The 22,995-nt window shown below is 41.2% G+C and overlaps 1 protein-coding gene across 1 annotated transcript in view; it reads left to right on the forward strand.

Moving 5' to 3' along the window:
* The window catches only part of bmp6 (bone morphogenetic protein 6), a 63,303-nt gene that overhangs the window by 16,437 nt on the left and 23,871 nt on the right, over positions 1–22,995 (forward strand). Inside the window, exons 2-4 of the mRNA XM_038725734.1 lie at positions 10,948–11,140; positions 14,876–15,024; positions 15,128–15,325. Coding sequence (XP_038581662.1) covers positions 10,948–11,140; positions 14,876–15,024; positions 15,128–15,325 — 540 coding nt within the window. The remainder of the gene's footprint in view (positions 1–10,947; positions 11,141–14,875; positions 15,025–15,127; positions 15,326–22,995) is intronic.

Consider the following 22,995-nt stretch of genomic DNA (forward strand, 5'->3'; position numbering starts at 1 on the left):
CTGGGAGTGTGTGGGAATGTTTGTGTAAGGCCCTCCGTTCTCTTTTTTTTCTCATGTCTGTACCTGACGAAGATGTGTGTTACTACCCTGCATGCATGTGTGGAGCCCTTTTATAATACATGTAGAGGTGTGTATGTGTGTGTGCGCCTACATTCATCGGACATAAACTCTCGCTCTTGCCAATGGCCCTTGACTGGCCCTGTGGCGCTCAGTGTGTCGGCTTTGATGCTGGGTCAGGGGAGAAGATCAGAGCACAGGATGGGCCTCCAAAGACACGCACACACACACACACACCCACCCTTGCTCAAAGGTAATGACGACTCCCAGCAGACCCCCAGCCCTTCGTCTGTACCTCGACCCCAGGAGCCAAAACACTCAGCAGAAGGAGGAAATAGCTCCTGGTGGCAGCCAAGCATAGTGGCAACACCTCAGGCAGCTCACACCACCACAGTGTTTGTGTATGTGTACTGTAAGCTGCCAGTGTTCATCTGCTTTGCAAAAATCAACTCTGTGTTTTATCTTTTCCACACGGCATCGATGCCAAAGGTCAAAGAGTTTGAGGCATAAAATCTGGCTTGAGCCTCTTTAGAAAGACTAGTGTTTACAGCATAAAGGTTTCCACTTAATGAGATGTTTTTCTGTTTGAATGAAATAGTGGCAATCATCCAAGAGTTGAGATTGTATCAACTGCAAAAGTTCCTCTTGAAAGTCAATGTGACGGGCCAAACCTTTAATTATTTGGGACTTTGGAGGAATTAACTATAAATGGAAGACATGGACATATCTGACCTATCCTCAGAAACCATCAAGACTGAGAGAAAAGCCAGACAGATTATGGGCTGTAATTACATAAACACAGATGGATTCTTCTCATGCCTTGGACATCCAGAATTTTTTTTATTGGTTTAGCCATCTGCAAAGTCTTTAAAAATGTTGACAGGTTCTGGGTGTGCAAACATCTAATTGAAGGGTGTTTGTGAAAATGTCTTCTCTTTTTATTCTTTCCTCTCTCTCAGTTTCATTTTATCTCCCTCTCATAGCCTTTCCTTCAGTGTGATACATTATGAGTCAGAGGAAATACTAAATTACAGATTTAATTAGAAAGCAGAAATTTTTACGAGATGTCTTCGGGATCGAGTTTTGGCATGCTCCACACATAAAACTCCCACAGTTTGGTTATTGAGAAGATACTGGGATCGTTGCTGCACTGCAGAGAAAAGCTCAGCTTGTTTTACTGCTACACTGGCTTCTTGTTCCCATGTTGGTTCAACAAGGTCAGTGGTTCCGACTGTAATCATCCTATTTCTTCCAGGAGACACTGAGTGGAAAGCCTAAAACCAAACATTGCCGGCTACAAGGACAGTAAGCCAGAGCATGAAGATGTCTTTTAAATCATACTTAAATTGTACCTGTCAACATCCACTCTTTCCTGTTTGGATAAAGTGGAAGAGGCAGAATAAACCCTGGGCTGTGTGGTGCATTGTGGGATAGAGATGGGAGGAGCAAAGATTGATGAGAGTGGCTTGCTGGTTTGAATCTCGGCTAGAAAAGCAAGTCCATCCATATTAGATGATTCTGCACCTTATGATTTACGTCCAAGGCCAGTACCGACGCATGAAGTAGTGTATTCTTCTGGAAACATAAGGGTATGAAGGTTGTGATAGCGTTCCCCTCCATAACCATGATCTTTCCCTGACCGTATACCGTTATTTCCATGCGCAGATACTGTAGAAATATTTTTGCCATTGAAAGTAATCCAGAATTATCCAATATCTACCTTTTTCTCTGGTGATAGGGTTCAGCAATTTTCTAAGAAGCACTGTGCAAGATGCTTTTTCAATTCCTTGAAGAATGCCCTCTAAGCTGCCCTTATGCAACTCTCCTGGAATCTCAATAAATACGTACTGGTGCCAAATTAATCCAGTAACCTGGCACAAATAAAGCTCTCCCATTAGAGTGAATTAATGCAAAGTAATTACATCAATAAGAGAATATTTTATAATTTTTATAATGAAGAGGAAAAGATTAGGGTGTGTAGGCTCAAGATTTTTTTGAAGGGCAGCACTAATCTGATCTGATTGCCCATGCACTTATTAAAGCGATACTATGTAACTTTTGAAAGAGGAAATACAAATGAAACCCTGTTACCCTTACTCAGTCCAGTACACTGAGGTTTTGTACGTACAGCTGTAATTGGTCTAGTGTGACCACTTGGGGTGGGAATCTCTTGGCACCTCACGATTTGATTACGATTCAGAGGGCTCCGATGCGATTATAAAACGATTATTGATGCATCTTGGTGCATCATTTTTACTTCATTAGAACTTCATTCAGGTCCATGGTCCCTCATTTCTTTAACAACTAGTTGTCTGACTCCTGAAAACTGAAATATAATTATCAGGATGTACAGTATGCATACAGGACAGAGCTGTACCCCAGTTAAGTCTAAGCTTGTGCCTGATGTTCTCAACCATGGACAAGTATGTAAGTTAGTACTAGTGACATACAGCTGAGCTAATTAATATTACTTCATTAGTAATTTAGCTAACTTCAACTTGCCAAACAGTCAAAAAATGTCCTGCACAGGGAACATGTTAGCTAACTTTTATTAACGGACACACTGTGACCTACACTGCCCGTTTACTACCAGACTGAAACTTACTGACCGCTAACTTTCACCATCTTGTTCTGCCGCTCGCCCTCTCTTTCGCTCGGCCTCACACACAGGAAATGCAGGGAGATCGGCAACCGTTGAGTATCAACATGCTCGAGTTATTATCATTACTTGCGCATTGATGTTAATGATTGTGTGACATTTAAGTAGGATGGTTATTTATTCTGCAGCAGTGGTGTGCCAAATACAGGGGAAACACCAGTCTCTGTTATGTGTGTGCCACAGACGGTCCAGGTGCTGCACTTCCACGAGTTCCGCCTTTTGTGTTACGTCAACATTACTTTACCACATTTGTTAATCGAGTCAGAATCTTCCACGTCCGCATTGCGATGCATCTAAGAATCAATTTTTTCTCCCACTAGGGTTGCCACCTTCAATACAGAAAAATAAGGGACGCCTGCCGCAGGGTGGGCCACAACCCTCGGGGGCCCAGCAACGACAGGCCCGATGGTGTTCCGGTGGTGGTAAATCGTTAACTTAAAACATGTTTTCAGGAAAGTTTGATACCAGTGGACATTATAGTAAGTGATCTGCTATTGAAATCAGTGTGAACAGATGCACTCATTCTCTCTCTATCCCAACTCAACTGACTAGTGGTCATATTGTCATAGCTGAACACACAGCTATGATAACAATAAACATAGGCCAACAATGTGTGACAGTGAGACCACAAAAAAACAGGATTTGAACTGTATTTTATTAACTTATTAAATTAACATGTCCATAACTTATTAAGTATAAATAGGCTAAAACAAATGCTTTGATATGATTCAAAGCAAAGGATTTTCCATGAACATCATGAACATCAGTGGACCAGAAGTAGTAGGCCTTGTGTGCAGCATTGGGGCATGTTAGGCCTACAAGTGTTTTCTACTCGTGCAGCACTCAGCAGCATGCGTTCTTGCTGTCACTTTGTTGGTCATTTTGGAAAATATCCTTTCTAAATAACCAGTGAATGCTGAGAAGCTTGTGACGTGGCTGTTGATGGACAGCATGAGAAATTGCTAATGAACTAATTGCAGTAGGGTGGTGTGAACACAGATTTTGGCTAAAATATTTGCCATTGTTTGCAGTAATACCATCTAAACAATTAAAACCACACATAAATAATTTATCACCATTTTTATGGTTGATCAGTAAATATATTTTTATATTTATTTTTTATCGTTAATTCTATAGTATTGAAGGATGCAATTCTATAGATTGGTTAAGCACAACACATAGTTGTTTATATTCTTCAAATAGGCACTATAATTTGTAAATTAAACGTGTATTAAATAGCTTGTATCTCTCTTATCTCTTATTAAATTAATGCTTATGTGTCTGACTGTAAATCAAACCATAATGTAGGCATATGATTCATTTACATTGTAACAATATTTCTTAAAAAATAGGCAGCATATGATATCCAGAGGATTCAATCAGAAAAATAGAACGTTTTATTAAGTCATTACACTGTCACACGTCTGACAGGCCACCATCCACCACACAGAACACTGGCCAACAAATTGTGCAGTTAGGCTTGATACTCATAAAGTAGGCTATTTGATTTATCCCACTCTTGTCGTCTTTTGCATCCGCTTTTGTTTCAGAGGGCACGCGGGGGGTTTCTCGAGCTGCCACCGCCGCCATTGTTTCAACTCGACTCCCTGCCAAGAGACCAGCCCTTATCTGATTCCTATTGGCCCTGAACCTGACGGTATTAATCAAACCAACAATGTCAGTGAATACAGCCCAATCAGAGGGAGAAAAGTCTTTACAGAATAGAAGAGCTAGTGACCACTAGCTTAATGTTAATGTAATAAAGGTTAGCAAGGGCTTGTTTTACAGTGTTGCTATTCAGCAAAAGTAATATAGGCTTGCTTTAATGTCATACTTCACCAAACAGCATAGAACTGGCTCATCATGCTACCATCTGAGGTGAAGGGATTTGCATTTGTGTGTTTTACTTGTCTGCAACCGTAGGAGTATGAAAAAACCCTGTATGATTCAATTCTCTGTCATCAAACTGGTACTTAAAGTCGCACTGACAGATCTAATAAGAGCTCCCTTAAGACTTTATTATCTGGGTCACAGGTGCTCTGTTCTCTGTAATCTACATTGCAGCACTGGATACTACACTGGAAAAATATTTTAGCATTAAGAGTCTTTCAGAAGATGCACTTTTGATTAGGAATCTAATTCGTAAAAAATTTGTTGTGCTCTGGGAGTCCCTTGCACAAGCCTTAACGCCACGCCAAGGGAAAAGTTTCTCATTTAACTTTGAGGCTAAAAGCTTTCAACAATAATGTCTTTAAAATGGATATATATCTGACGACATAATTACCTTTGAGAAAGCCATCCATAATGTTCACTTTAGTTCATTTTACCAACTGAGTGTTGTTGAAGGGCGGAAAAGTATTTTGGCGAGAGAAAGTGGTTGTTGGTTGTTTTGCTCTGTGGTAGCGGGACGTGTGAGAGAAAGCAGGAGGGTTTTGGTGCAGACGGCTGTTCGCCAGCTGTCCCTCTAAAGGATTGTCTGGACGGCGTTAGGAGTGTGAGCAAAAGCACTGGCCACAGACGAGTCGGCCTGTCAACCACCCCAGGGCCTTTAATGTGTACAGTCCTTCTTTCTCTTATTCACAATTGAAGCACTATTCTCCTCCTCTAAGCTATGTTTCTACACTATTTCTTGTTTATCTTTTAGATTTGTCCGTCTCCCTCCCTGCCTTCTTCTACGTGTAGTTTTCATCCCACTCTCTGCTCCCTTCTGTTTCTGGTTCTTTTCCATCATTCCTACCAAATCGATGATTGCATAATGTGTTTTAAAATCATACAGACAGTTGCTCGTCTTTATTTTTACTCCAGAGGTTGAGGTTATCAGTCACTGTCAGATTCATTTTTGTCTCTTCTTCTATCATGTTCACCTGTTTGTCCGCTCATCCGTCAGCCTCCCGCTGCACAGACAGCCTTCACCACTTGTCTTTCTTTCAGCACCTTTTCCCTTTTTCCTTCCTTTGTTTCTTAAAGGGGCATGCATCGGGGTTTGTAGAGGATTTTTTGTTTCAAATAATGTAGTCTGTCAAACACTACTGCAGATTCATAATCTGTTGATTTACCATACCATACGATAAAATGATGAATTGTTCAGAATGTATAGTATTTAATAAGATATTATCATATGATCACTGATTAATGTGGATTATTAGCGATGCCTGGTCCGTTTTATGCCAAATACTGTGTTAAGTTTGTACAGTAATGTTTTTGAGTGCTGAAATAAAATTATTTCACAAAACAAGGCTATAAAGTAGTTTTATACTAGGATTTAGGACATATAGTATACTAACAACCACTCAACATGTGAAGGCTGCGAATATAAGGAACATATGATACCAAAAGATTCCCAGGGTCAGGGTGTGTGTGTGTGTGGTTGCCATAATACCTACAACAGCAAGGACAGGACAGCAGTGCCAGATGTTGCGCAGGTGGAAACGAGAGAACAGCTCCTATCAAAGAGTCCAAGTGAATCTGCAAATCGTCCATCTCACTCTCTTTCTGTCACTAACCGTCTCCATCGCTCTTCCTCTCATTGCATCGCAGACTCTGCCTCTTTCCCTTTTTCTCCTTCTGTTTTTGTTCCTTTGGTCTCTCCATCTTCCTCTCTGTGACAACCGACTTTGTCTTTCCTCGTCTGGTTTTATCATCTTATCCACTTCTCCCAACGTCCTTTTCCTCTCCTGTGTTATTTAAATGAACAGAAACTTTTCTATTGATGTGCAAGTAATGTGTTTGTTTGTTTATTTGTTTAAATGCTATATTGCTGTTTCCATTCAGGTTAACCAATGTGATAAATCGTTCATGAAAAACCTTCTTCCTCCCAAACAAATCCTTAATCCAATTCCATCTCATTTTATCATTTCTTCCTCTTCCTGTTTCTCTTAATCTCTTTCTTTCACTGTGTCTCTCTCACTGTCATTCTCTTTTACTGTCTTCCATCTTGTTAAATTCTTTCTTTCTATATTTTAAACTCAAAACTTTCTCTACCTTTATTAACATTCAAGCAGTCTTAACACTCCTTTGTCCTCTCCTCTTCTTATTGTTCCTTTTTTTTTCTCTTTCTCTTTCTCTTTCTCTTTCTCTTTCCGTCTCTTGTGTCTTTCTCGTAATCACCCACAGTGATTAGGTGAATCATCAGAGCAGTTCCCAGGTTTAATGGCTAACCTTGGCTGCCTCTGTGTGTGTGTTCATGCGAATGAGAATGAAAGGGAAATTAGTGGACTGTTTAAACGTACACAAATGTTGTCATTTGTTATGTTTCTTTGTATTTTCTCATGAACTGGAGTTCAACAATGGGAGTGTGGTAATAAAATAAAGCCATAAAATACACCTACAGATTAGTATTCACACACACAACACATGAGCACTCTTTTCCTGTGGTTTCTATCGAGTAGTGTTTGCACCAAATCACTAATATAATCACTCTTTTCCCATCTTTAGAATCACTCTGAATAAATTCCTCTCTGAATCATCCAAATCTAAATCCCTTTTCCCCTCTGTGCGTTCCTGTCTCAAAGCTCACGTCATGGTAGATTAGCACAGAGGTTACGCTCCCTGTACGCGTCGTGTGAAGACTTCCCTTTGATTTTAGATGCGAAACCTCAGTGGATTTCAATTGGATTTCAAGCTGAAAAGGTGGAGAAGCAGCTGGAATGCTACTTAGCAGCTAACATCATGGCTCCCAGGCCGCTTCGCAGAGGACCGCAGTGATAAAGTGTACGATAAGGTGAGATGTGAGACCGTGGCTGCCTTCGTATTTCAGAGCTTTAATTGTTTGTCTTCGTTCGGATGCTGTTAAAAACGACTCCCCTCTCTGAGATAAAAAAAGAAGATTGATTTGAAGTTGAACAGGCTGGTGAGTTGTTGAATGAGCTCAGGGGTGCTTTGAGATTTTTGTCGGATGTGAGGAAAAGAAATGTGTCCTGTGAATTTCATTAAAGCCTAATGAAATCAGTGGATGCATTTTTTACCTCACTGGAAACATTTTTCTCTTTGGCCAGAATCTCTTTCACTTCTTTTGTATGATTGTTGTAGATTTTGTAGCATTTTTTAGGAAATACAAAGTAAAAGAAGTTGACAGTTTAATTCTAGGACCAGACTGTTAACACAGTTGCTGCTTCACTGGAGCTGCTTACTGGAAGACCACAGCTCTGCTGTGTAACTGGCCCTATGCTGGCTACACCAAGTTTAAAAATGGCTTTAAAGAAATCAAAAGAGCATGCTGTGCTCACGTCATATCACACAAACAGTTATTATGAGCAGCCTTGTCATGTCAGGTCACGAGTTGTATTTCCAAGTTGTGAGAAATTGGGAATTTCACACAGCTACTATAGCTCCCACATGTTGAAAAGAACAACAGAAGTGTCAACAAACCTGGGGCTGCATAACAACTATTGCTGGCTCTAACTTCTGAAAGTCTAAAATCCGCTATTAAAAGGGCACTCCAGCAATTCAGTCCGTAATGTAGGGGGATTTGTGAGCAAATTCAAAGCAACAGAGGTCGAGATATATTGACTAGTATATAGGTCAAGATCCAAAAACACTAGATCCTACATTTCCCATAATGCAACCAATAGCATCTTTTCGTTAGACCTTCCCTGCTTGGTAAATCTTTTAAACCACTAACCTCCATTTGTAACTCTCATAGAATTTAATAACAATATAAAGTTCACATAAATCCACACAGTGAGAAATGTGATAAAGATTGATCTTTGTTTGGTGTGACGCTTAGATTGCCAGGACGTTCAGCCTTCCTGTATGGCCAGGTGCCTGATATTTTGTACATACAGTTTATTGCAGCAGATGTAATAAATATTTGATACACGTGAAACTCCCCCTGACCTTCTCACCACCTACAGTCAGTTTATCAAAGAGTTTTCGTGCCAAAAATTCCGTCGATTCTTAAATGGGGAATATAAAATTTCAAGCTGTTGGTCTTTAACCCCGGGGCTGCTGCAGGGAGTGTTGTAAAGTCATTTAGAGTACCATGACCTCTGCTTAAGTCCTCCACGCACAGAGACACAAGCTTAGCTGATCTATCTACCCTACACAAGACCAGACCTGTTATCACACACATTTATTGCAACATTTGTGCATTTTGTGTGTGTGTGTGTGTGTGTGTGTGGGCAGCTTGTGGAGTATGATGATGAAATGGTCACTGTCACATCTGATAGAAGTCACAGTGACGCTGATGTGAATAACATCTCATTCTCTATAGGTGGTTTCCTTTGCTTCAGTGGGAAGTGTTTGAAGTACAGAGAGGCAGAACTGGCTTAGACTGAGAGGCTTCATTTATTATAATTTGTTTTGACCATGTCACAGCAATATGCCTCAGGACTGGACTTTTCAGATTTTCCTCAGAAATGCAGTGAAGCCAGAAGGACATGCCTTCCCTCCCTGCCTTTTCTGCTCAGTTTGTTACTTAAGTTCAGCATTTATGTAACTTGGAAATGTCTGGGTACGAGGGGATCTTTGACCTCCCTGGGTGTGGGCACGAGGCGGGGCTGGGACTTTTGGGAGAGTCTGATTGGTTCCAGTGTTCTCACATCAACGCAGTTTTCTCTTCGGCTATGACTCGGGGAACAAAATGTGTCATTGGTTCATTTTGGGTGGGTCGCGACATCATAAAATTACCAGAAAGTTTTAACAAGCCTGGCACAGGTACAAACTTCTAAATTCGTAGTGTTGGGCTCTAAAAGTACCCAAATCAATCTTCGAAATAAAGTGTAAAAAGTAAAATCATATTGGCTTTATAGACCCCACTTTCACTACCTCAGATATCTTAACTAGATCTTAAATATGTCTGAAAGAGCTGGAGATGCACTAATTATGAAGCCATGTGTTGGATTAATGTAGGAGGAAGACTTCATGATGTTTTTTAGTTAACATCCTTCTGTCATTTATCAAGTCAGGCAGTATCTTCACATTGGTAGACAATAATTTGGGGCAGCTATTGGAACATTTGAATCTACTAAACTAGCCAGACTAGCTGTTTTAGTCAGCATCAAAGCTAGCTGTTTCCCCCTGTTTCCAGTCTTCATGCTAAACTAAGCTAACCAGCTGCTGGCTGTAGCTTTTTTGCAGCCAACAGACATGAGAGTGGTCTCAATCTTCTATCTGGAGATGCTGGAGCAGTTGCCACGGTCTCACATCTTCTGTAAGGCAAATGCGTGATGTTGGACATCTATGTTTGGTCCTACTGCAGGTGAAAAACTGATGTAGTAGTATACATCCAGCTGTGGTTCCTAGTTAGTCTGCACTTACAGTGGTGGTGAAACCGCAGCCTGTTGAACCTCACTAGTGTGGAGATGATAGTGTATGTGTGTATGTGTAGTGTGGAGCATGCGACAAAGTATTTAAATCAGTAAGAGTGTGATGGAGTAAGAATAGCAAGAGTGTGTGGATGTGTGTTTTGGGTACTCAAGCAATTATGTTACTTGTTTTCTGTGTGTTTTGCAGAATATAGCGCATATTTGAGGCTTTTACCGTCTACGTCTGCACGGGTATTTCTGTAACAACCTTCTAATTGGATTCGACTTGCCCCTCTTTATTCATTTCCCTCTTCTCACTCTGTGTGTCCGTCGACATACTGACTCTGCAGGCTCTTTGCTGTGGGAGAAAAACCTCCAGCTGAGACAGGAGCCGAATCCCCGGAGAGCACATTGTCATTATGGGGCATAGGAGGGAGCACATTTGTTGGTTTTTGTCATTTCACGGCGTCAGAAGTGGTCGCAGAATGTCTCTAAGTTTGCTGCCACTGAAAAAATCGTGGACTTTAGCTTCGGACAGATGATAACAGGGATTTATTTAGGGAAACTGGAAGCCGCGAAAACCTATTAGACCTCAAGTATAAATCACATGATCGTTTTAAAGGCTTCAGTGGTTGACCTGCATGCAGTGTCTGTGAGAAGGATATCACAACGGTATTTTTACACAGAAACCCTGTTTGTAGATGTGCAGTTTGATCCTATTTGTAGAAAAATGCATCATGAAAGTGAGACAAAAAAGGAAAAGGCGTTGTAAAGGTCAAAAAGTATCACCTACATTATTTTTAAGAGAATATGATCAGACCATGATTTCTTCTGATGACTAGAGTGGAAAACTTGCATACCGGTATTTATCTTTATGCAAAGAGAGTTAAGTTTTTTGCATGTCTCTCTGTATTATCTTTCCCCGTCTCTTTCTCTTTGTGCATAATCAGTTATGTTCCTGTGTGTGCGTGTGTTTCCATCCCACAGTGGAGTACGACAGGGAGCTCTCTGCGCAGCGGCGTCACCACAAGGAGTTTAAGTTCAACCTCTCACAGATCCCAGAGGGAGAGGCCGTCACTGCAGCAGAGTTTCGCCTCTACAAGGAGTGTGTGAGCCGCGCCTTCCGCAATGACACCTTCCTACTCAAAGTCTACCAGGTGGTCAAGGAGCACCCTGACAGGTAACACACACACACACACACACACACACACACACACTGTGTATATGATGTATTGTATCTGCATCTTCCAGTAACACATATACAAAACCATCAATTACAGCAATATATGTAATTTTATATACTTCCAAATAACATATAAATTAATTTCCCATCAAATAGCCGGAAAAGAGTGGTTGCACTGTGGCTGTGCTGGGAATCAAGAAGTCAAAAAGAGCATGCATGCACAGTTGACCTTTTCTGAATACAAAAAGGTCACGGTTATGATAATAAAAAAGCTGCCTCTCCCTGTGTGTTTATCTCTCGATCATTCTCCCTGTGTGTTGCACAGACTGTGTGCCCTCGCCATGTTTAGATTATAAAATCAAGCAAAACCACATCTTACAGAAATAGCACAGCTTCAAAATCCTGCCTTCCCCTAAATGAGCACAGCTAATACATGCCAAACATTTACATTACGTCTGCAGGGGCAGATAAACATCCAGTGAGATTTCTGAATGATATTTGTGTTTTACGAAGCCCGCCCAGCAAGAACCTACTCTAACATGAAAAGAGTTTCTGAGATACATTTTTAGGCGAACATCTCATGTCGCCCAGTATGTTTTATTTCTCAGTGAATATCAAAGTATCTCTCTATGGGCTATTACACTTGATTATTAGATTATTTAGTTTTAAATAAGAGAAACAAAACAACTTAAGGTAGGGTCTCTAACACCAAATGTCTTCAGACTGTAGTCCTAGGTGCTGATCCACTCTGAGGAGCATGTAAGCTATAAATGTTGGCAAAGTATATTGTTCTGTCTGTTAAGACGTTTCTATGAGTATCAAGAGCTACTTATTTGCTGCATTCCTTTATCCGTACAATGGGGTGGTTTGTGCTTTAAACTGGTGCTAAAGCCTTGTATTTTTGTAGATATTTGGAGATTAAAGGGCCCATATATCTCCAATTTCTGTGTTATTGTAGGACAGGTTTTTTACCTTGAAGAAAATTACAGCCTGGAGGGTGTGCTCTCAGGCGGAGAAAATTTGCTCATGCGGTGTTTGTGATTTGTAGGAGTGAATTCAAGGTGCAACATGCATCCACTGAAAAATCAGTCCCGTCTGGACGACTGTAAAGTTGTAAATGCTTTTACATTCTTATGTTCCTCCTCCTTAGTGCTGAGAGTAACGTCTGAGGTTTGACGGTTTAAATGGGAAAATGCTGTTAATCATTTGTTGTTGTTTCCCCCCCATTTTCCGCCTTTTGCAAAACTGCACCTTTGTAATCACCCAATCAGTGGGGAGCCTATTAAATTTCGCATGGCCCTCCTTCCCGTAAAAAAACCTGACTCCTGTTTTGACTCTAAGCTGTAATGACAGAGCGCTTAATTAGCCTGACACCCTTTGTACTTTTCATTTGATTGGGGTGATTTTGCTAAGAGCAGGCAAAGAATGTGAGAGATTACAGTGGCAAAAATGTGGCAGGCCTGACATCGTATTGAGAAGGGGCAGGTTGCTGCGAAGGCTGGCAGCATTTTGCCAGCAATTATACTATACCTCACCGGAAGATTTGATTCCTCTTTTTTTCCCCTTATACACAAATTCTTATATTGCCTTTGTTCTGATTTGTAAAGAGTTATGATCTCCTTCTTGTACTGAATACCTCTTCATCCTTTCCCTCCAGATGTCTGACTTAGATATTGCTTTTACAATCTTACGAATAGGCCTTTTAAGCAGTTGAAAAGATGAAAGCACATGAAATAACCGGGCCAGCTGTGAGCTACACTCTCCCACCTTGCGTTACATTTTTAACAACACTCAATGACAAGACTTATAAAGGAAATTTATTGTAGCAAAAAAACACAACTATCACCTCCGACCTTATTATTCCAGTTCATTTAAGCAGTCAGTCAATAAGAAGTTTTACAGTAGGCTCTCAGTAGCCTTTGCCCTGTAGGCGGCTCTCTGATGGACCCCCTGCCATCCTTCGCCAGCCGAACAGCGGCTATGCCGATGAGGCGGAAACATGGGTACACTGGCCCACGCTGTGACAAACGTGTGAACTCAGCAGTGGGGTGGTGTGTGTGTGTGTGTGTGTGTGTGTGAGTGTGTGTGAGGGAAAACAAGGAACAGCGGCTCGTACGGAAGCTGTCAGAAACACTCATTAATGACCAATAAAGAGGGGCTGCTGATGCATGACTGCAGGGGCATTCTCCGAACACCTGGATGATTGTGAGGCTTTGATGTCGGCTCTGGAGGAGGGTCCGACAGACCCGACGCTGTGTTATTACTACTGTAATTGGACAGTGGGAGGACAGGCCCTTTTATCACTCATACTCTGTCTTTTCCTTACAACTCCTCTGCTGTCTTTTCATTCATTAGTCCATAGTTGTATTACGTGGCTCTTTTTCTTCTCTCATTTGCCACACTCTTCCGTTTTGTAGCCTGATTTCACTCACACAAAATATTGTAAATGATATTAACATGCCTGTAGCCTGATACCAAACATTTAATTCCTTCCTTTTTTCCTGTCCCTCAGAGAGGTAGACTGCATGGTCAAAGCTACAGTGGAGTACAATACAGTGTATCCCAGCATTTTCTGTTAAGTGCAGCTATCCGTCTTTCTGTCATTCTGTTATGATACTGTTACCCTGAGACAAACCAACAGCTCCTGTGTCTCTCTTGGCTTCTTAAAGAGGTAGATCAGTCCTTTGGTGTTCTGAGCTGTAATCACAGTGTACCATACCTCTGTGTTTTATGCTGCAGATTGACTGAGCAGTATTAGTATTAAAATGGTATTAAAATACAAAAATAAAAGGTAACAACAACAATACAGGACATAATCATCAGAGTCAAGCACAATAGACACCTTTGTTTTCTTACATTTCCTGCACGCGGAGGGGGTCCTTTCCTTTCCTATCTAGTGTTGGCTAGTGTTTTCATGTACATCGACTCTTCGTTTTTCATTCAGTCTCTCCATGTAAGTTGTGTACTTTGCTACTTACTTGTCACCTTTCCTCTCAACCTTAAGTAGTCTGCCTCTCACTCTGTCTCGTGCACTCTTCTTATATATGTCTTTTGGACACATTTCAATGTAACCAACTAACTTAAAATGCTAAATTTGGCAGTGACACTGACAAAACACGACTGTTGGCTCTATCATGGTTGCCAGATATTTAAAGTCAAAAAGAAATTTGAAGACTGCGATGGACTGGTGACCTGTCCAATTGCGCCCAATGTCAGCTGGGATTGGTTCCAGCCCCCCGCAACCCTGTACGCAGGATAAGCGGGTGACGATGGATGGATGGAAGAAATTTGAAGATGTTTGTAACATTCTGTATGCAGTACATTTTCATAGTTGCCCAAAAATGCAACCTGCAACTTTTTCATTGTTACCTGCAACTGAATAAAAAAAAAAAAGTAGGTCTTAAAAACCTAAAGACTTGGATAGCAAAAAAACAACATGTGTAATAACAATTTGTCATGGCTGTTTTGAACCTTAAAGGCCACCTTGGATAACCAGATCCAATTAGTTCACTTCCCTTACCAGTAAGTGCTAAGATGCTAGGCTCTTCAATATTAGCTTATTTCTCTCCTACCCATCATCTTTTTCATTAAATGACAGTCTTGTGTTGCAAAATGTAAACAAAACATGTTACTTTGGCTAATTAGCTTACCCTGACACAGTCAAGTCACAAATCTATTACTATTTATGATCTCAGATATTTTTCTTTTGTATCCTCTCCCATGTTCTCTCAGAGAGGCAGACCTGTTTCTGCTGGAGTCTCGCAGGCTGTGGGCATCCGAGGAGGGCTGGCTGGAGTTTGACATCACTGCTACCAGCAACCTGTGGGTGATGAGCCCGGTGCACAACCTGGGCCTGCAGGTCAGCGTGGAATCGAGCAGCGGTAAGAGATGAGAACACATATATAAGGTTGGATGTAATTTAGGCAACTTGTGCAGATCAACACGGCCATGATGGTAAATGTTGCCTTGTCTTGTTTCAAACAGGGCAGAGCATCAGCCCTAAAGAGGCGGGGCTCGTGGGACGTGACGGTGCGCTGGAGAAGCAGCCTTTCATGGTGGCATTCTTCAAAGTCAGCGAAGTGCATATCCGCACCGCCCGCTCCACTGGTGGAAAGCGCCGCCAGCAGAACCGCAACCGATCCACACAACCACAGGAGGGATCCAGAGGGCCGGGTCCAGCAGGTCAGTCTGATGTCCGCTAAACAAATACTGAACCTTAACTGACCTCATTAAACAATACAACCATGAACACATTCAGACACAAAACTGACCTCAAGCTAACCTCACTACATCTGTAACTGATGTCTAACCTGTTTAGATCAGTGGATGGGTAGCATGTGTTTGAAATCTGCTTGAAATATTCCTGTTTAAGACACTTGATGAATTAGACCTGACTTCATCCAGATTTGTCTGTAATCAGCCCCCATCAGATGAAAATCCTAGCCCAGGGATGGTGCCCAAAGTCTGTTTTTACTGTAGTTTCTCTGCATGGATTTAACGTAGTGATGTGTATCCTTAAAACTGCATCTTGAGCAGGGACTACGATGTTTTTTCAGAGTACTTTATAAGACAGGTTGAGCTAGAGAGCTGAATGGATGGTTTGGATAGAAATTTGAGCTAAAAGTACTTCATAGTAAAAGAGCAAATGCTAGAGTATGAGATAAATGTGTGGTGTTAGGGAGAGAGTATAAGAGAAAGGAGTTTAAGGATTTGGGGTCAAACTGAATAAAAAGGCATGTGTGTATGATAGGAGAATATTTTAGAAAACACGAAAGAGTGGACTAGTGAATATTCACTGATTTAGGAAGCAGGCAGCGAATCCCTCTTGAAAGGTGACCTCATCCTCAGAGCAGATGATGTAATGAGCAGGTATAAGCCTGATGTTATGAGTTCCGCAAGCTTTTCAAATTAAATCAAACCCTAATCTGCCCACCTTTCACCTGCTATGTAATTCTGGCCAGACTTTATAGCGCTTAAAGCTAAGCTGCTCCTGTGAGGCTTCATTGTGTGACTAGTGGAGTACATAAAGCTAGCGCTCATTACGCCTTCTGTTAATGTCTGTCTGATCCTTGGCTAATTTGACAGATGAAGCCTCATGTTAATATTAAGCCTTCACCGCTCAAAGCTTTGACTATGTATCAGAGGAGAGACCTTTATACAGCTTCTAAGAGTTAATGTATTATTAACTTTCCTTATGTCCAACATTTTAAAATTCTTGACATTGGACATAAATCGTCAGGTGTGGAATTGTCCAATATGAACATATATATGGACATTAAATAATGACAATTATATAAAATCACTTAAAATACTTAGTCTACCATGGATTTATGTAAGAAATATCAGCCTAAAACTCAACAGCGGCCTAAACTCGGCACACCTGCTACTGAACTTATGTCAGACTTGTGATAAATGACGTGCGAGAATCAGCGCAAGTTGAGCTTATTATGAGCTTACTTGAGCTGATTCCCGGGGTTGAGACTGGCCCAAAGCTAGCCCGAGCCGCTAACTGGAACTGAATCTCCAAAATGGCTAAAGTCTGCACCCCAAAAACCTGCCTAAATCTGGGCCAGAGTGGGCTCACATTTTGTTCTCTGGTGCCAGAACAACGCTTAGTGCACAGACACACAGCTGCAAACGGCTACCTGGGAAGCGATTTACCTCTGCTCCGCTTCTTCTGTTGACCAGTTTAATGGCTCTACCATCTGCATGGTTTCCAGACGTATTTGTGGCACAAGTTGGGTTTTTCCTCACTACTACTACTGAAAAACCCTTGCTGAGATTTGTTGGCTCTGTTTGGGGGTTGTGATGGCGCAGTAGATTAGACACATGCCTTTGGTGTGAGAGACCCAGGTTCAGTTCCCCACTGCAGGACAACAAAGTGTCCCTGAGCAAGACTTAACCCCTAGTTGCTCCAGAGGCGTGCGACCTTTGACATATAAATCAATTGTAAGTCGCTTTGGATAAAAGCGTCAGCTAAATGAATAAATGTAAATCCTGTTTGTTCAGTCTCCCTCACTTTCTCAGTAGGTTACAGTGGGCTGCTGTTAACACAAGAGGTTGTAAGTTGAATTCCTGCTGGGATTTTTCTCAGTAATTGCATTAGATGAAAGCTTAGGCTGACATAACTGAGAACAAAGACTCATCATTTGTTATTGTACAGGACAGTTGGAGTGTCCACATGTTCAGTTTTGGCTCCAGACCCATACTCTCATCTACCCAGCTGTCTTTGGCTTGAGATGTCTTAAAACTTTAAGGCAAGATGTCTTGAAGACGTGGTGAATCTGGGGTACACTAGTGGGCTAAGGGCACACCATGTGCTCACAATGTGGGTTAGCGTTTCTGTAACGGATGTCACCCCTGCTGTCTTTTAATATATATGAAAGAATATATTATCAAATGAAAAAAAAATCCTAATTAAGGAAATAGTTAATTGCTAATAGACTGCCGCTTACTTTTCTAAGCAAATTGGGAACTAGGCAGGTTGGCTGTAGTCTGTTTTTGTGTCCCAGACTATATCAGGAGGATAAAAAATCTTCCTCTGAGGTGAATCAGCTTAAAAAATCTGCTCTAACAAGGACAATCTGTTAAATATGCGTCCTGGAGAATTGGACTTTACATAACCCAAAACATCAAGACCTCTCCGCCTCGCCACTCGGGACGACGGGGAGTGTAAATATTTAGATCCTACACAGGAAGTGGGGAGGCCCCCCTCGCGACAGCTGAGTGTCCGCGGCCTGCACAGGACTGCTGGGATTGGATGGGATGGGAGGATCCGTGAGGAATTCAGGAGGGCATATGGTTTCAATACCGCATCACTCACTCCAGAGACAGGGAGGAGGACAGGATGGATGGGGAGAGCATCCGTCTTCTGCAGCGCTCGTGGGGAGAAGCAAAATATGGACGTTGTCCCCCAGTTTCTGTTTGGCACAGAGCTACAGTACATCAGTTCAGGCCACCACAGCTCCAGCTAAAAGGAATATTTCACCGGTAATTCACCCTGATACTTTTTTTCCAAAAAAAACACGAGATCTAAGGCTGGAAGGCAGCAATGTGTTTGTTTTTAATTGCTCTAGTGTGCACTAGCTTCCACATAGAAGCTTTTTTAAAAACTTTTTCAGCGTGAGTTACTTTATCTGTGTGTTTTCTAAAAATAGTTTCCCTCTTCTGCCCAAATTGCACACTCCTGACCTGTGTGGTTAACGACTGCACTGATTTTACTGCATCTTTTTTATCAGTTTGGTAACATTTTGTCCTCATTTTAAGTATAACTGAAACCTGAAGAGATATTTTTATCAAATGTCATTTAGATTTAATACATTTGGCGGCTTTGCTTTGTCATAAATGACTAAAATGCCTGCCAAGGATGTAAAACAATCATTTAACTATGAAACCTTCTTTATTGTATTCATTGTGAGGCCTTGGGCCTTGTTATTTTCTCATTTTCACAAGTTTAGTGAGCTGGATTTAAAACAACATGTAATATTAAATGTCTTCCAGATGACAAAGGAGGACACATTCAGCCAAATAAATGTCTGCGCCATTTGTTTTGAGATAATGGTGTGATTATATCTGTAATAAACTATCTTTGTTTTTCACATTTCACTCACAAAAGCAGACAGTTTGCAGACCAGGCAGACTAATGTCTTGTTTTCTTATTGAGTTTATATTATTTCTTAAATTTGGAGTTATAAGTTAGATGCAAGAATATTTTTGTCATCTTGATGCTTCCGCCCCCTCTGGGTGTGCCTGGTATGTGCACAGTGGAAAATGCTGCCGTGTAGTTTGCCAAAAGAACAATGCAACACCTTTAAAGGTAATTTGGGGTTTTGTGGGCGAAGAAGGCCGGGGAGGTAATGGGAGTCGGGTTGGGCTTTGGCTGTGGGGGAAGTTAACAACCATCCGGGGAAGGAATATCACGTCCCAGCTCAGCACAGGCGGCCTGTAATTAGGCCTAGCCAGTCATTAGCTGCACAGCTAAAAGACTGACCACGCTAACAGTATCGCTTAAAGAATTATAATAACACGGCACTTGGCCAGCAGTGTTTTTTCATCTGTCTCTCCTCTCCTCCCTCCTCCTCCTCATTCTCCTCACTCCCTCCCCACCCGATCTCCTTTTGTTTACCGTTGGAGTAATTAGACATGGCGGAGCTCCCTCGCAGGGTTTAATAACCTCTGTGATGAAAGACAGGAAGAAAGATAAACTTCAGTAGTAGTGGCTGGTGGGAGGGAAAAGAGAGGGACAACTGTGACATTCTTCTTTCATGTCTTCATGGCCATCGGGACTCTCTCCTTCCTACTTCCGGGTTAAGGACCCAGATTATATTTTAAACACTGGGCCTATAGAACCCAAGTTTTCTGTCACCACCGCTTCTATGGGAGTTCATGTAATTGCTACTGTAAAAGCTGCAATCTTTTCTCACTTTTGATTTGAGAACTGCTGGAGCAAACTATAGAATTACAGTGAAGCGATTTGAGAGATTGTGGCCTGCTGGGGCTGAAATGTTGCACACACACACACACACACACACACACACACACACACACACACACACACACACATTTCCTACACCAAACACCCTGGCTAAAACGTCTGAATTGGCACCATTTAATTCTTGTATTTTTGGAACAACATGTGATAAATATAATTTATAGCCTTTTCCTCCTGACATGTGTGCTGGTGAAAGTGTTTTGGGGTTTAATGAATGGCAGGTAGTGTAACGAAGAGTTAATATCAGCTTTGACTCCCACGGTACAGTCAGTAAATCGAAAGTCTCAGTGCTTACATTTAGTAAGGAGCAGTGTTTCCCCTGCTATTGAATAGACAGGGTGGGGAACCGGCCGCTGCTGCCCCACCTCAATGAATTCAATGTGAATTGGTTTTACTGTCACATGGTCAAATTAATGCTTTTCTACTCACAGAGAAACATTTCCATGTTAAACACTGTTAGGTAAGCTGCTGTAACAAGGAGCTAGGACTCAGTTCACATTACCATGTCAATAAAGGAAATCTGATGTTCAAATACTTGGTCCTGACAGTAGTCCAAGAAGCAGGTGAAACCAGAAATCATGATTTGGTTCTTTAGGTGCTGCCGCCTAAAGGAATTGTTTGAGATTTTAGGAAATTTGCTTATTTAGTCACGATTTTAGTGGGAATGGTCATTCCAAAAATGTTGAAGATGTGATTTTTGCTGGGGTCTGTACCAAACGTCTGGAGGATATGATTTGTAGGCGGAGGCGTCATTGTAGTACCACAATGATTAATTTATAATGGCATAGCACATTGTACCTTTACCAAATTTTTTTTAGCTTCTGTGATTTGGATATTGCACAAAATAATTTGATTAATTGTTCGGCCCTAGTATTTGGTTAGATAAGACTGACATGACTCACGTCTGTCCATTAAATATGAAGCTTTAGCCTGCAGCCGGTTAGCTTTGCTAACCACAACATTTTGTTTTTACACTTTGGTTTTTGTACAGATTAAATATCAGATAAAGAAAATATTAATTAGTGAGCTTTAGAGGTGCTAGTGGATTTTGTTACCTTTGGATAGAGCAGGGTTAGCTAGCTGTTTCCCTTGTTTCCTATCTTTATGCTAAGCTAACTGCCCGTTAGATGTAGCTTCATATTTAGCGTGGAATTGGTATCGAAGAAGCATATTTTCCAAAATGTCAAACTATTCCTTTAATGAATGAGATCATGAAACCATCTTAATTGTGTTATTTATTTCTGATTTTTATTTAATTATTTTTGTGCAAACCTACTCTCCCAATGTAAAACCAAAACCTACTGGAATACTCACAAATACACTGAAGTTAAGTAAGCACAGACTTTTAGTTATTTACTACTTTTAGTAGTATGTAGTAGTATATACAAATTAATATGATAAGTATATATAGAGTAGGTTTCTCCTTCCCACCTCTGCCCTCTGTGAAGGGAAGGAAAAAGAAATGAATAGAAGCCTCATGGAAGCCGGAGCTTAGCGGTAGCTGTGTGGCATTAAATTTTTACAGGCAGGAAGGGGAGATGTGGTTTATGGGCACCACAAATCTGTGCCTTTACACTCAATGAAAGCCCACAGTAAATATCAGCTTTATTCCTCTTAAAGAGCCCCACAGACTGTAAATGCTGATGGCTTTGAAGGCCAAGAGGTGCAAGGCAAATGAGTTGTGTGTAGATGTGCATGTGTGTGTGTGTAAGTGAGTGAGAAAGAGGTGAAAAGGGAAATATGTTGCTAAATAATATACCTTGTGCTTCACAGCAAAGCAAGATATTATTTTATTGTTTTTCATTTAATTATTCTAAAAACAAATGGAAGAATACATTGTTCATTTAAAAGTATAGGAGCATTACATTTTGATATAGTACAGACAGTTTTTCCCATCTCAGCATCTGAGCTGTGTGCTTTCTGGAGTCTAGAGAAAGAAATTAAATGAGACAATCAGATTTTGCCACCTTGCCTGCAATCATAGACACTTCACGAGGAACTATATTACTGGCTAATTACTGGTATAGAAGTCTGACTAGTGTGCAGGCAGCTCTGTGGTCTCATTCACCCTCCACCCTTGGCTGTGATTTGACCCAAAGCTGAATGTCACGCACCATAAACTAGACCTGGATGAAGGAGCACGGGGTCTCTGCGAGCATATGTGTGTATAATATGGGCGTGTGCAGTTTGAACCAGTATTTGGAAGCATTGAGTACAGTATGTTATTTACAGACTCATGTTTACAGACGTTCAAATAACAAGCCAACTTATTAAAACCCCAGCGGTCCATATTCCAATATGAACTCATACATTCTATACATCCTATAATACTGCAATGTGTCAGTTCCTCTTTCTATAAACATCACCTCAAGTTCATATTAGGTCAGGCAAGTCACTCAGCAAATCAGCTTAGTTCTTTCAATGGCACTTTTCCTCTGTCCTTGGGTGTTTCCTGTATATAAACACTGTACACACTGCAAATGTGCCTTACAATGCATTATTGTAATAATTTTAGGAAAAACAGGTAGAATCCTACCGCAGCTGGTCTGGGACCAGCCTGTTTTCTCATTTGTGGAGGTCTCCATTCAGTAAATCTGTTAAATCCTAATGCTCTCTGCTGTTGGAGACTATGGCAGGTCAGTCAGTCCGCAGGGAGGCATCCATGTGTATCATCTGCACACACATATTCAGACACACACAGATGCATGTGGAGCCAAACATTCGTTCCTGAAAGCACACTGTCCACGTGCACCCATAAAAACACACACATACACACACACACACACACACACACACACACACACACACACACACACACACACACACACACACACACACACACACACACATAAACTGTATTCCCAAAGACACCCAGTGACTTGCCCTTCCTATTGGAAAGGAAACTGGGGAAACACCTGACTGTATTTGATGGTTATGGATGACCATTTGACCTCACTCAGCAACCGCCTGTTGCGACCAGTCTCACCTTTCATATCCTGTCTCTTGCACAATTAAACTGTCTAATCAGATGACATATTCATGTTCTGCTGTAATAAAAAGAAACTCTCTATTATTGTTCCTGTTGAGGTGAAATTTTTCTGAAAGGCAAATTTTAGGAGGAGAGCTGTGTTGAATGTGATGTGAAAAGTATTTGACATTTTTTATGCACTATACAGACGGTAGTAATTTCCATCAACCTTCGTAAAATTAAATAATGTGATAATCTTAAGTGATAGATGTTAAACATTTTTCATTATAGTGAGTTGTCCTGTAGCGGTTTCTTGGATTATCTGACATGCTGTTTGGTAGATGCTCTTACACACAGTGCCTTATTATTGAAGAGCACCTGCACATTTTTAGC

Source organism: Micropterus salmoides, unplaced genomic scaffold (assembly GCF_014851395.1).
Source record: "Micropterus salmoides isolate LMB-PRFRI ecotype aquatic unplaced genomic scaffold, ASM1485139v1 Ms_hic_scaffold_1, whole genome shotgun sequence".
NCBI classification, from domain to species: Eukaryota; Metazoa; Chordata; class Actinopteri; order Centrarchiformes; family Centrarchidae; genus Micropterus; species Micropterus salmoides.